This window comes from Ranitomeya variabilis, chromosome 6 (assembly GCF_051348905.1).
Source record: "Ranitomeya variabilis isolate aRanVar5 chromosome 6, aRanVar5.hap1, whole genome shotgun sequence".
Classification (NCBI taxonomy): Eukaryota; Metazoa; Chordata; class Amphibia; order Anura; family Dendrobatidae; genus Ranitomeya; species Ranitomeya variabilis.
Window position 1 is genome coordinate 208,348,979 of NC_135237.1, and position 13,300 is coordinate 208,362,278.

The 13,300-nt window shown below is 41.7% G+C and overlaps 2 protein-coding genes across 7 annotated transcripts in view; one reads left to right on the top strand and one right to left on the bottom strand.

Annotated features, from left to right (window-relative positions):
• UPP1 (uridine phosphorylase 1) overlaps positions 1-7,184 on the top strand; it is a 218,443-nt gene extending 211,259 nt beyond the window's left edge. Inside the window, exons 10-11 of one of the 3 annotated variants that reach the window (XR_013216890.1) lie at positions 6,072-6,277; positions 6,940-7,179. Coding sequence is in view for 2 of the 3 variants with exons in the window: in XM_077269406.1 (XP_077125521.1) it covers positions 6,072-6,088 (17 nt within the window). In the remaining variant the exon portion in view is untranslated. Of the gene's footprint in view, positions 1-6,071 lie in introns of all 3 variants that reach the window. The other 2 variants (XM_077269406.1, XM_077269410.1) reach the window with 2 other exon arrangements.
• HUS1 (HUS1 checkpoint clamp component) overlaps positions 1-13,300 on the bottom strand; it is a 113,058-nt gene that overhangs the window by 36,779 nt on the left and 62,979 nt on the right. For all 4 annotated transcript variants that reach the window (XR_013216891.1, XM_077269415.1, XM_077269412.1 and 1 more), the window contains exon 3: positions 2,418-2,594. Coding sequence is in view for 3 of the 4 variants with exons in the window: in XM_077269415.1 (XP_077125530.1) it covers positions 2,418-2,594 (177 nt within the window). In the remaining variant the exon portion in view is untranslated. The remainder of the gene's footprint in view (positions 1-2,417; positions 2,595-13,300) is intronic.

The following is a 13,300-nucleotide window of genomic DNA, read 5'->3' on the forward strand; positions in this document are numbered from 1 at the left end:
GTCCTAAGCCTCCGAACATTATGTCCTGAATTGTTCTATCCGGACGGGGGTCTTCCATCCCCATGGTAGGGGAAAGCAGTGACGCCCTCCTTTGTCTTCACCCCAGGATGAAGCTGAGGAATCCAAATCCAGTTCCCCTGAAGTAGAGGGGTCAGACCTGAAGTACATAGGATCTTTAATTACTGATTCCCCCCCCCCCCCTGGAAGATGGTTGAGAAGGCATTCTGAACTTCAGATCTAATTGCGGATCTTAGTTCAGAAGCAAAATACGGGGTTTCCTCACATACTATTTTCTGTATGAATGAACTACATGGCTTCTTATCCCAAGACTCTGATAAGGGCCTATTACACGTGGGGCAGGACTGGTTCCTCATTTTCCCAACTTCTTCTTTCCCTATTAAGGGAACAGAAGGAACTGTTACGGAACTGCAACACAGAACTAGGATAGAAGGGGGAAAACTGACGCTGCACTGATACTAAGCTGATACCTTACGATAGAGTGAGCGACCCATTCTTTGTGAATAGACCCATCGACGATCCTAGGTTAATCTCCCTATAGATAGGGAGAAGGAGGTCCCTAAAAGATCTAAAGACTGGGTATAAAAACAGGCCACCTCCTAATAAAAAATACAGAGAAGGCTGCAGAAACCAACAGAAAACAGAACCTATGGATAGCAGAACCAGGGGTCCCAGAACTGCACAATATCAAACACAGAAAGCTATCAAAGCACCTAGTCAAAACTCTAGCGGATTAACACTGTTGTCCAGCAAGGACTGGAAGGCAGGTGCTGTGTAATAAAGGATGATACAATCACCTGACCTAAGACAACCCAGCACCAGGGGAAAAATACCAGCAGCCAGAAAACCACAACAAGATGGCGGATGGTCAACAACAAAACAGATTCTAACAGGAACCCCATTTTAATGATGGACTTTCTCGACGTTCACTCACCGTTAGATGAAGTCGCAGGTACCGGTTCTGGAGGGGGGACTGCTTGGACCGAGGGATCTGTAGATGGTGACTTGTTTGCTGCAGCCGACCTGCTGCGCTGTGTGGAGCGGTTACTGGAACAGCTGCTCCGCTTATCTTTGTCCTTTGGCCCATCCTGCTGTTTATGATGGCGCTTCTGTTGTTGCTGTTTAAGCAGGTGCTGCTGCTGTTGCTCTTGGAGCTGCCCGTCGCTGCCTTCCATGATTATGGAGACCGCATGCAGCAGAAGCTGTCTGCATCGGTCTCCTTTTTGAATCGGCCGCCCTACGGTGACATCTACGGTCCCACGCCCTCCACCTGCGCTCATTGAGAGCGAGGAGAGCGCTACTGCGCATGCGCCCGCCCCGGGTCTCGGAAGTTCCGCTGCACTTCCGAAGCGGCGGCCATCTTGGTGCACCTATTGTACACACTGCCAGCTCGTGTACTCCCGGGGACCCCAGGTGCCCCAAACTCCACTCTGGAGCGGTGGCTGCGCTTCCCTCCCGCACACCCTGAAGGACCCATTAGTCCCAGCGGTGGCGGCCTCAAGTACTGGATCAGCCGCGGCAGGAGCCTCCTTGCTGCCGGAACCTGACTGCCTGGCCCTGGTCTCTTCTTCCAGACGACATCTTCGTGCAGGTACCGCATTGAAGGTTCCCAGTCAGGGACAGGAAACCAACTGATGTGAGGGAGGGGTACCGCCCTTTTATCTGTAGGTTTCCTGTCCCTGAAGGGCGGATCCCCTCTCTCTGTGGTGCTGTCATGGGAGACTGAGAAAGCACAGTTTTAGTTTTTTCACAGCGTTAAATGAATGGGTAAACTAGTGTGGAACTTAAAAATTAGGTTGTTCCGGATGCATCGATACCAAATATGTGCATTTTTGTTTATTTTCTTGCATAGGAATATGTATTTATTAGAGTCAAATTTTATATTTTGGAATTTAAAAAGAAAAATAATCTGTTTTAGGCTATGTGCCCACGTTCAGGAAAGTGTGCAGAATTTTCCTGTGCAAATCCGGACTACTTTCGCAGGAAATCCGCACAGGTATTTTTCGCGTTTTTAGTGCATTTTTTTGCGGATTTTTCAAATTTATTCCGGAGCTTTCCAATGCAATAATATAGCGGAAAATCCGCAAAAAATCTGCAAAATTAATGAACATGCCGCGTATTTTTTCCGTGATGCGGAAAAAAAATAACATGTGCACAAAAATTGCAAAATGCGTTAAAAAATATAGGATGCTTAATGTAAGCGTTTTTGAAGCGTTTTGGCAGCGGGAAACCGCTGAAAAAACACAAAAAACCGCGAATAATCCAGAACGTGTGCACATAGCCTTACTTAGTCACTCTTTGGGACTTTCACTTAAAAAAAAGGCATAAGACGTACCAGTATGTCCTATGTTAGGATGGTGTTAAATTAGGTTTGCATCTTCATGTGCATGATTTCTTACCAATTCTACTGCCACTGTGATACAGGGACAGTGTTTATTTGTCAGCTTGATTTTTACAGCCTTGGCATTCTGTGCAGTTTTCAAAGCTCGAGAAAGGTTTTCAGGAATTAGCTCCAAAAATATTTCATTCTGCTCCGAAGACACTCCCTCCATTTGGTACTCATCAAAGAAATTGGCCTGGAAAAAAAACACACAAGTTAAACACACATAGCTAAAAAAAAAGCTTGAAGTAACTATACACCTTAAAGGGAACCTGTCACCCCCAAAATCGATGGTGAGGTAAGCCCACCGTCATCAGGGGCTTGTCTACCTGAAAGAGGAGAAAAAGACGTTAGATTATACTCACCCAGGGGCGGTCCCGCTCCGATGGCCGTCGCAGGTCCGTTCCGGCGCCTCCTATCTTCATTCCATGACGTCCTCTCATGGTCTTCACGCCGCAGCTCCGGTGCAGGCGTACTTTGTCTGCCCTGTTGAGAGCAGAGCAAAGTACTGCAGTGCGCAGGCGCCGGAAAGGTCAGAGGCCCGGCGCCTGCGCACTGCAGTACTTTGCTCTGCCCTCAACAGGGCAGACAAAGTACGCCTGCACTGGAGCCGCGGCGTGAAGACCAGTAGAGGACGTCATGGAATGATGATAGGAGGCGCCGGAGCGGACCTGAGACACCCACCGGACCCGGACCGCAGCGGACCGCCCCTGGGTGAGTATAATATAACCTCTTTTTCTCCTCTTTCAGGTTACATTGGGGGCTTATCTACAGCATTACAGAATGCTGCAGACAGGCCCCTGATGACGGTGGGCTTACCTCACCAGCCATTTTGGGGGTGACAGGTTCCCTTTAACCCCTTAATGAACAGATGTATTTCAGTTTTTGCGCTTTCATTTTTTGCTCCCATTCTCCCCAGAGCCATAACTTTTTTGTTTTTTGGTCAAAAAGGACATGTGACAGCTTGTTTTTATGTGGGACAAGTTGTACTTTTGAACGACACCATTGGTTTTAACATATTGTGTACTGGAAAGCGGGAACAATAATCCAAGTGCTGTGAAATTGCTCAAAAAAGTGCAATTTCACAGGTTTTTTTTCTACCGTATTCACTAAATGCTAAAACTTACCAGCCATTATGATTGCCCAGGTCATTACGACTCTATGGACACCAAATATGTCTAGTTTCTTTTTTATTTAAGTGTTAAAAAAATATCCAAACTTTAATTTAAAAATAAAAAAAAATGCGCCATTTTCCGAGACCTGCAGAGTCTCTATTTTTTGTGATCTTGGGCTGGGTGAGAGCTTATTTTTTGTGCACCGAGCTAATGTTTTTATTGATAACATTTTGGTGTAGATAGAATGTTTTGATTGCCCATTATTGTAATGTAGAAGTGAGCAAAAAAATTTAATTCTGATGTTTTTAATTTTTTTCTCATTACGCCGTTTACGATTAAATTATTATTTTTTTTTATATTGATAGATCGGGTGATTCTGAACGCAGCAATACCAAATACGTGTATATTTGATTTTTTTTATTGTTTTATTTTGAATGGGGCGAAGTGGGTGATTTGAACTTTTAGGCCGGCGTCACACTGGCGTTTTAAACGGCCGAGTGCAATGCGATAAAAAATCGCATTGCACTCGGACCAATGTTAACATATGGGGCAGCTCACAGCAGCCGACTTTTTGTCGGCCGTTTTCTTCGGTCCGAGACAATCGCAGCATGCTGCGATTGTCTCAGACCGAGGAAAACTCTGGGCTCACTCGCACCCATATAAGCCTATGGGTGCGAGTGAGACAGCGCACACCACTCGGATATCATCCGAGTGATGTGCGTTATAAGCGGACCCCAGCAATGGAGGAGATGGAGAAATTCATTTCTCCGCCTCCTCCGCAGCTGTGCTCCGATCCTCCCTGTGCGAGAGAATCGGAGCACAGACGCATGACACTCGGCTCCTGCTCTGCTGCGAGCAGGAGCCGAGTGTCATTAGCATATCACATCCGATGCTCTCGCATCCGATGCAATACGCAAGTGTGACGCCGGCCTTATATTTTGAAAAACTTTATTTGTTTACTTTTTACATGCGCCAATAGTCTCTATGGGAGAATAAAAGCTCTGATCTCCTCTGCTATGAACATGCGATGATCAGATCTCGCCTGTGTGTAGCAGAAATGCTCATTTGCTGAGCGCCAACCACAGGTTGGCACTCATAGCAATCTGGCAATGACAACCATAGAGGTCTGCTGGAGACCTCTGGTTGTCATGCCAACCCATTGTTGACCCGCGATCATTTGACGGGTTCACCGATGGGCGGGATTTACGACGCGTTTCCAGTAAGCGCGAGTTAAATGCTGCTGTCAGAGATTGACAGTGGTATTTAACTAGTTAACGGCAGCGGGTGGATCGCGATTCCACTTGTGGCAGTTGCGGGCATATGTCAGCTATAGAGATCAGCTGTCATGTGCACGGAAAGGTGCAGGCTCCAGCGAAGTCAGGAGGAAGACTATTACGCCCAATGTTGTTTTGAATGGGGCAAAGGGGGTGATTTGAACTTTTATATATATATATTTTTTTTTTTAAATTTTGCTTACTTTTTGCATGCGTCAATAGTCTCTATGGGAGAATAAAAGCTGCAATACCTGATCTCCTCTGCTACGAACATGCGATGATCAGATCTCGCCTGTGTGTAGCAGAAATGCTCATTTGCTATGAGCGCCGACCACGGGGTGGCACTCATAGCAATCTGGCAATGACAACAATAGAGGTCTGCTGGAGACCTCTGGTTGTCATGCCAACCCATTGGTGATCCGCGATCACTTGACGGGTTCACCGATGGGCGGGATTTACGACGCGTTTCCAGTAAGCGCGAGTTAAATGCTGCTGTCAGAGATTGACAGTGGCATTTTACTAGTTAACGGCAGCGGGTGGATCGCGATTCCACTTGCGGCAGTTGCGGGCATATGTCAGCTATAGAGATCAGCTGTCATGTGCACGGAAAGGTGCAGGCTCCAGCGAAGTCCAATGTTGGAAAGGGGTTAAAGTATATGAAATAAGGCAGAACAATAAAACCCCGAATAGCGACAATTGGACAATACACAAAAACATTTGGATATTACACTGCACCAAATCAAATGAAAGGACTAGAATGTAAACCATGTTCACATTGAGTTCTACAGCGTAAGATCCCTGGCTAATAGAAGTTTTGGCTAATAGAATCATCAATCTGTGTCTATACGTAAGGCTGTGGCTATACGGTGATGTGCGTCACACAACAGTAATAATGCAGACAAAAACATTTGTTGAACTTGTCTGCCATTATAAAAAGCTGCAAATTTGCTTAAAAAAAGCCAGATATTCACAGACCAGTGAATTGCACTTAAGTCTATAGCTAGTGAGACACATGCAACTTGCTGCCAGCTACAGGAAAACCAACACATTTGGAAAGAATTGTGACTCTACACAGGAAATGATTAGATGTGTTGTTGCAAAACCACATTCTCAATGTCGTTTTACACGTCATTGTGTGGCCATGGACTAAAATGACTTCACAGAAGCAGGTCTCCTTTAATAGACCAGTTCAGTTGAGTATATACAAAATTGTCCATTTTGTGTACTGAAAAACATATATTTTATCCTTTTTGACATATTCATGATATTTGTTTTTTTTTAAAGTTATGTTACAGTGTTGAACTGGACCACTAGCCAGAACCTTTAAAACATCCTGGAGAACAGAAGTCTCAGAATATTGGAAAAGGGCAAATGTTGTCCCTATCTTCAAAACAGGAAAGAATATGGAGCCAGGAAATTACAGGCCAATGAGCCTTACTTCCATACCAAGGAAAATCTTTGAACAAATTATTAAACCGCATGTATTGTATGTAAGTAACTAGCCAGAGTCAGCATGGGTTTGTAACAATCAAGTCATGCCAGACTATTCTAATTTCTTTTTATGATGGAATCACTGACTGGGTGAATCAGGGAAGTGCGGTAAATATAGTATCTTGACGTCAGCAAATAATTTGATAAAGTATCTCATACTATCATAATTGAAAAAATGACCAAGTATGACATTTACAAGGCTATGGTTGGGTGGATTCATAAGTGGCTCAGTGCTTGTACTCAAAGAGTGGTAATGTTGTTCAACATCTTTATAAAAGATCTAGATAAGGGAACTGAAGGTAGACCAAACCAAACACATATGCAGATGATGCAAAGCTAGGAGGGATAGCCATCACTATAGAAGACAGAGAAAGTATTCAGAAGGAACTAAAGCTTGAACAATGGGATGCGACTAATAGAATGATATTTAACAGGGAGAAATGCAAGATTCTACATTGGGGCAAGAAAAATTAAAATTACATCCACAGAATGGGAGGAATAGAACTAAGTAACTGCACAAGTATACCAATAAATCACAAACTGCACATGCTTTAACATGTGTGATGCAGCAGCAAAAAGGCAGAGTTCTAGGCTGTATTACGAGAAGCATACAGTCTAGATCACATGAAGTAATTATCCCCCTCTACTCCTCCTCGGTCAGGCCTCATCTGGAATACTGTGTCAAGTTCTGGGCACCAAATTTTAAAAAAGACATTGAAAAACTGGAGCAAGTTCAGAAAAGAGCTACCAGGATGGTGAGCATACTGCAAAACATGTCTTACGAGGAATGGTTACAAGATCTGGGAATGTTTGGCTTACAAAAAAAAAAAGGCTAAGACTTAAAGGGAAACTGTCAGCAGGATTGTGACCAGTAACCTACAGACAATGTCACGTTGGCGCCGTTATACTGATTAAAATGATACCTTGGTTGATGAAATCCATCTTGTGGTTGTTGTTTAATCTTTATTTTCAGTTTTGAGTTAATGAGATTCTCGTGCTTCGGGGGGGGGGTCTTCATGTGGTGCTCCGATTAGGTATTCAAATGCAGCCTGCTGACAGATCAGTGATCCCTCAGTGACCATCCCCTAGTTTACATAATGAATACGTGTACATACTGCAAAGAAAAAAAAAAAACTTTCTGCAGGCAGGTGTCAGCCATGCTGCAGAATAATCGCATATTTAGTGTGTTGTTAATAAAAGTGCTTGAGGTTATCCTGAGGAGTATATAAAAACATTTCTTTAAAAACCGCCCGCTGTGCCTGTGCGGTAGCAGCTATCGGTGTATATAAAGGTGATAGAATAGATGATCTTGCCATCTTGCTAGAGAAGAAAAAAATTTTCCTCCTCCAAGATGGCGCTGCCTGTGCAGTAGCAGTTCTTGGCGATCGCAGATAGCTGGCTAGTGCGCAATTGGTGACATCTCGGAGGAGGAAATTTTTTCTTCTTCTCTAGCATACCTGTGCCGTATGAATATGTCCCGGTGATTTTGCGCTCAGAGGCTGTGCGCGCGCAACTGCCGTCCAGTGTCAGCTGATCCTGACAGCCGACACCTGGCACTCAGTGATAGGAGCGGTCCCACACCATTCTCGACACTCTAAACCACTAAATGCGTAAATCGAACTCGATTGCAGCATTTCGGGAACAGGCAGAGAGAATACAGCCCCTATGCCCTTGGATCGGAGGGCCCAATGAGAGACTTGGTTCATGACAACATCAGAGCTAGCAAAGTTGATTGATCATGCTCAGAGAATGATGAAGCAACTTTGTCAGTGCAGCGCTGACAGTTTAAAAGGCATAGAGATGCTCCGGCATCTCTATGCTGTACAAGTGATCAGCCTGCAAAAAGTCCTATATAGAACAAAAGTTAAAAAAAGTTTTTAGAAAATTATACAAATATATAAAAAATAATCAAAATATATAGCACCCATAAATATTTGTATGAAAAACAACATAAAAAATAAAAGTACACATATTTGGTATCGCTGCGTCCAGAACGACCCGACCAATAAAACTGTCACACTAGTTAATCCCTTTAGTGAACACAAAAAAAAAAATTAAAAAACAAGGCAAAAAACAACGCTTTATCATACTGCCCAACAAAAAGGCGAATATAAATAAACATGGTACCGGTGAAAATGTCATTTTGTACTGGAAAAAAACAAGCCATCATACAACTCCATCAGCAAAAAAATAAAGTTTTAGCTCCCAGAGTAAAGCGATGCAAAACTAATTATTTTTTTCTATAAAATAGTTTTTATTGCGTAGACGCGCCAAAACATAAAAAACTAAATCAATGGGGTATTACTGTAATCGTACTGACCCAAAGAAAAAAGCTGCCTAGTCAATTTTACCACAAGCAGAACAATTTAAAAAATAAAAAGTCAAAATTCATGAATTGCTGTTTTTCTTCATTGTGCCTCCCAAAAATCAGAATAGAAAGCGATCAAAAAATGTCATGTGCTTGAAAATGGTAACAATAAAAATGACAACTCGTCCCGCAAGAAACAAGCCCTCACACGACTGTCGGCCGCAATATGAAAAATTATAGCGGTCTAAATATGGAGATGCAAAAACTAGTTTTGAAATAAAAAGCGTCTTTTAGTGTGTGACAGCAGCCAAACATAAAAGCCTGATACAAATCTAGTATTGCTGTAATAACACCGACCCGAAGAATAAAGTCATCTAATCACTTATTGAGAATAAATAGAAAAAGAAATTTGGGCAAAAAAGCCCTAGCCAGCTCATCACTCTCAGCCGCAGGTGCACGGGACCTTGTCTGAACTCGACGTGTTGAATCAATGAAGAAAAAAAAAGGTGTTGTCCCAGCTCCTTTAAACGAATTCTTTTATTGTAGACACATTAAAATTGTAAACAGCGGCTAAATCCTCATTCTGTGAAGGTGCACTAGTGTGCCAACAGGCCAGCAACGCGTTTCGATCTGAAAAGATCTTTATCACAGCTGATTTCATTATTTCATTATACTCATGCAATAGTCTTATACTTGCCATAAACCAATCACATTTCTTATTTTAATCACATGATTATTTAACGCTAGGTCCCTGTATATTACATTTCTTTTTTATATATTATTTAGCTCCACACATATTAAAACACACAAATACAAAACTTAATTTACATACGGTAATATCCCTCAGTAGTGAAACATTATTTTGTTTCTTTTATTGAACTCGTCAGGATGACGAGTCCCTAGATTGTATATCCAAAATACCGCCCTATTATGTAGACGTCTATTTATATTACCTCCTCTTCTAAATCCTCTGACCTGTTCTATTCTTGTGAATCTCAATGATGACATGTTACAATTATGGCAATGAATAAAATGCTTTGAAGCCATTGAAATATTCCTTGTATTAATATTGTTATTTTTAATGTCTCTTATATGTTCTGCCATTCTTACTTTTAATTTTCTCGTTGTACATCCGATATATCTTTTACTACTATGGTGCATTCTATTTGGTATACCACATTTTCTGTGTTACAGTTTATAAACTGATTAATGTTATATATACCATTCCCTTCTTGATTATTGAAGGTCTTGGTATTCTGTGCAAATTTGCACATTTTACTTCTGTTCGCCCTACATTTTACAAATCCTTTATATTTTAACCAATTTTGCACTTTTGATTTTGATGAAAAATATCCCGGCGATAATACATTTCCTATGGTTGGAGCACGTCTGATATGACATTTATTCCCGAATGTAAGATTTTAGCTAAACTGTCGTCCTCATATAAAATAGGTAGACATTTATATATGATCTTTTTTATTTCATTAAATTGTGGACTGTAGCGCAAACATACATATGGTTTTTCGTTTCTGTTCACATTAATGCGCCTTTTTTGTGGTTTTATTAATGTTTTCCTGTCTTTTGATAATGCTATATGTCTTGCTCTTTCTATTGTCCATATTGGATATTCCCTCTTAGTCATTTTCCTTTGCAGATCCCTAAATTCGGTATGCATATCCTCTGGATTGGAGCAATTTCTCTTTAATCGAATGGATTTTATTGTGTGCTTCGGGTGGCTACTTTTTGCATGCAAGATTGTGTTACCCTTAATTGGTTTTTGATATGTCTTAGGCCTTATTATTTGATTGATATTGCCCTGTAGTTCTAAATCCAAAAATGATATACTGTATGTATCTTGTTTATATGTGAATTTTATGTTATACTTATTATCATTAATATAATTTATGAATTCTGGTATGACAGATACATCCCCCTGCCAAATTATGAGGGTATCGTCTATGTATCTGCCGTACCAGACCATATAATGTACATATGGATTATCATGTGAAAATATAAATTCATGGTCCCAAAATGCCATTACAATATTTGCTAGAGAGGGTATTTCGCTCCCATGGGGACCCCCTTCTTCTGTAGATAAACTGTTTCATCAAACAGGAATATATTATGTTTTAACAAATAAAAAACCACCTGTAATAGAAAATTAATTAAATCATCTGAATATTGGCTGAACTCCCTGAGAAAATATTCCAATGCCCTCATCGCTATTTCATGTGGAATACACGTATACAATGATACTACGTTGCAACTTAGCCACGAATATTCCTTCTCCCATATTTTATTGGATATTGCTCCCAAAACGTCTCGTGAGTCTTTTAAATATCCCGGCAGTCTCTTCACTAATGGCTGTAACAGGGAATCTGCCCATTCACATAAATGCTCATATACAGACTTTGTCAGTGCAGCGCTGACAGTTTAAAAAGCATAGAGATGCTCTGGCATCTCTATGCTGTACAAGTGATCAGCCTGCAAAAAGTCCTATATAGAACAAAAGAACAAAAGTAAAAAAAAGTTTTTAAAAAATTATAAAAATATATAAAAAATAATTAAAATATATAGCACCCATAAATAAATATTTGTATGAAAAACAATATAAAAAATAAAAGTACACATATTTGTGTACAACTCGTCCCGCAAGAAACAAGCTCTCACACGACTGTCGGCCGCAATATGAAAAATTATAGCGGTCTAAATATGGAGATGCAAAAACTAGTTTTGAAATAAAAAGCGTCTTTTAGTGTGTGACAGCAGCCAAACATAAAAGCCTGATACAAATTTAGTATTGCTGTAATAACACCGACCCGAAGAATAAAGTTATCTAATCACTTATACCGCACGAGGAGTGGTGTAAAAAACAACAACAAAAAAATAATAATTCTTCACCTGCTATTGATTTTTTCATTCTGCCTCCCAAAGAACACATTAACGCTTGGGGCACATTTATCCTGCACTCTACGCTGAGCGCTTACACCGGGTTTCCATGTAAATTTCTGAAGTACATGATTCAGATGAACCCTCGGCGGACAATTCCCTATAATGAGGCAGATGGAGGTAATATGGACGCCATAAGACCTGTGATCCGACGGTGTCCGCCTTTTTAGGCAAGTATAAATGCGGTCGACGACAGTTTTGTGCACTTCGGAAAAGAGGGAAAATGCTGAACAGAGGCCAAATGGAGTAAAGAGTAACTCTTCTGCCTCATTATAGTGAATGGATCCATCGGGCGTTTCATCTGAATCACGTCACTTGGAGATTAAGGGTATGTATGCACGTTGAGTATTTGCTTGCAGATATTTCTACAAGGTTTCTGCCATCTCTTGGCAGCAAACATGCGTCAAAAATGTGAGTTTTCCAGCATTTTTGCATGCATTTTTTGCATGTGTTTTTGAACAAGAATGAAGGCTTTTTTGAGCTAAATAGAGAGATTTTTTTCATTCTGATGCAGTGTGTCATCCGAGTAATGGGATTAGGGCTTGGTGTCAGCAGTTGTCATTGACACCAAACCCTAGGTTTAGTAATGAAAAGGTGTAAGCCAGACAGATTCATTAATAAGCTTGTAAGTAAACACACACACACATTGCAACCTGCCTACAGTGCCTTGCGAAAGCATTTGGCCCCCTGGAACTTTTCAACCTTTTCCCACATATCATGCTTCAAACATAAAGATACCAAATGTAAATTTTTGGTGAAGAATCAACAACAAGTGGAACACAATTGTGAAGTTAAACAAAATTTATTGGTTGTTTTAAGTTTTTGTGGAAATTCAAAAACTGAAAAGTGGGGCGTGCAATATTATTTGGCCCATTTACTTTCAGTGCAGCAAACTCACTCCAGAAGTTCATTGTGGATCTCTGAATGATCCAATGTTGTCCTAAAAAATGCCTAATGATGATCAATATAATCAACCTGTATGTAATCAAGTCTCTGTATAAATGCACCTGCTCTGTGATAGTCTCAGGGTTCTGTTTGAAGCACAGAGAGCATCATGAAGACCAAGGAACACAACAGGCAGGTCCGTGATACTGTTCTGGAGAAGTTTAAAGCCGGATTTGGATACAAAATGATTTCCAAAACTTTTCCTAAGGAGCACTGTGCAAGCGATCATATTGAAATGGAAGGAGTATCATACCACTGCAAATCTACCAAGACCCGGCCGTCCCTCTAAACTTTCATCTCAAACAAGGAGAAGACTGATCAGAGATGCAGCCAAGAGGCCCATGATCACTCTGGATGAACTGCAGAGATCTACAGCTGAAGTGGGATAGTCTGTGCATAGGACAACAATCAGTCGTACACTGCACAAATCTGGCCTTTATGGAAGAGTGGCAAGAAGAAAGCCATTCCTCAAAGATATCTATAAAAAGTGTATTTAACCCCTTAATCCCATTGGACGTACTATCCCTTCAAGGTGACCTGGGACTTAATTCCCAGTGACGGGATAGTACGTCCAGCGCGACACGGGGGGAGCGCGGCCGATTGTGGCCGGGTGTCAGCTGACTATCACAGCGAGCATCGAGCAGGGAGGGGGCTCCCTTCGGGCTTCCCTGAGACCCTCGGTACAAGGCGATGTGCTCACCTTGTAATGAGCGTCTCCTCCCTGCAGGCCCCAGATCCAAAACGGCCGCGGGGCTGCAGCCAGGTCCTGCGGGGAGGTGGCTTACTAGCGCCTGCTCAGAGCAAGCTGGTAAGCCTGCAG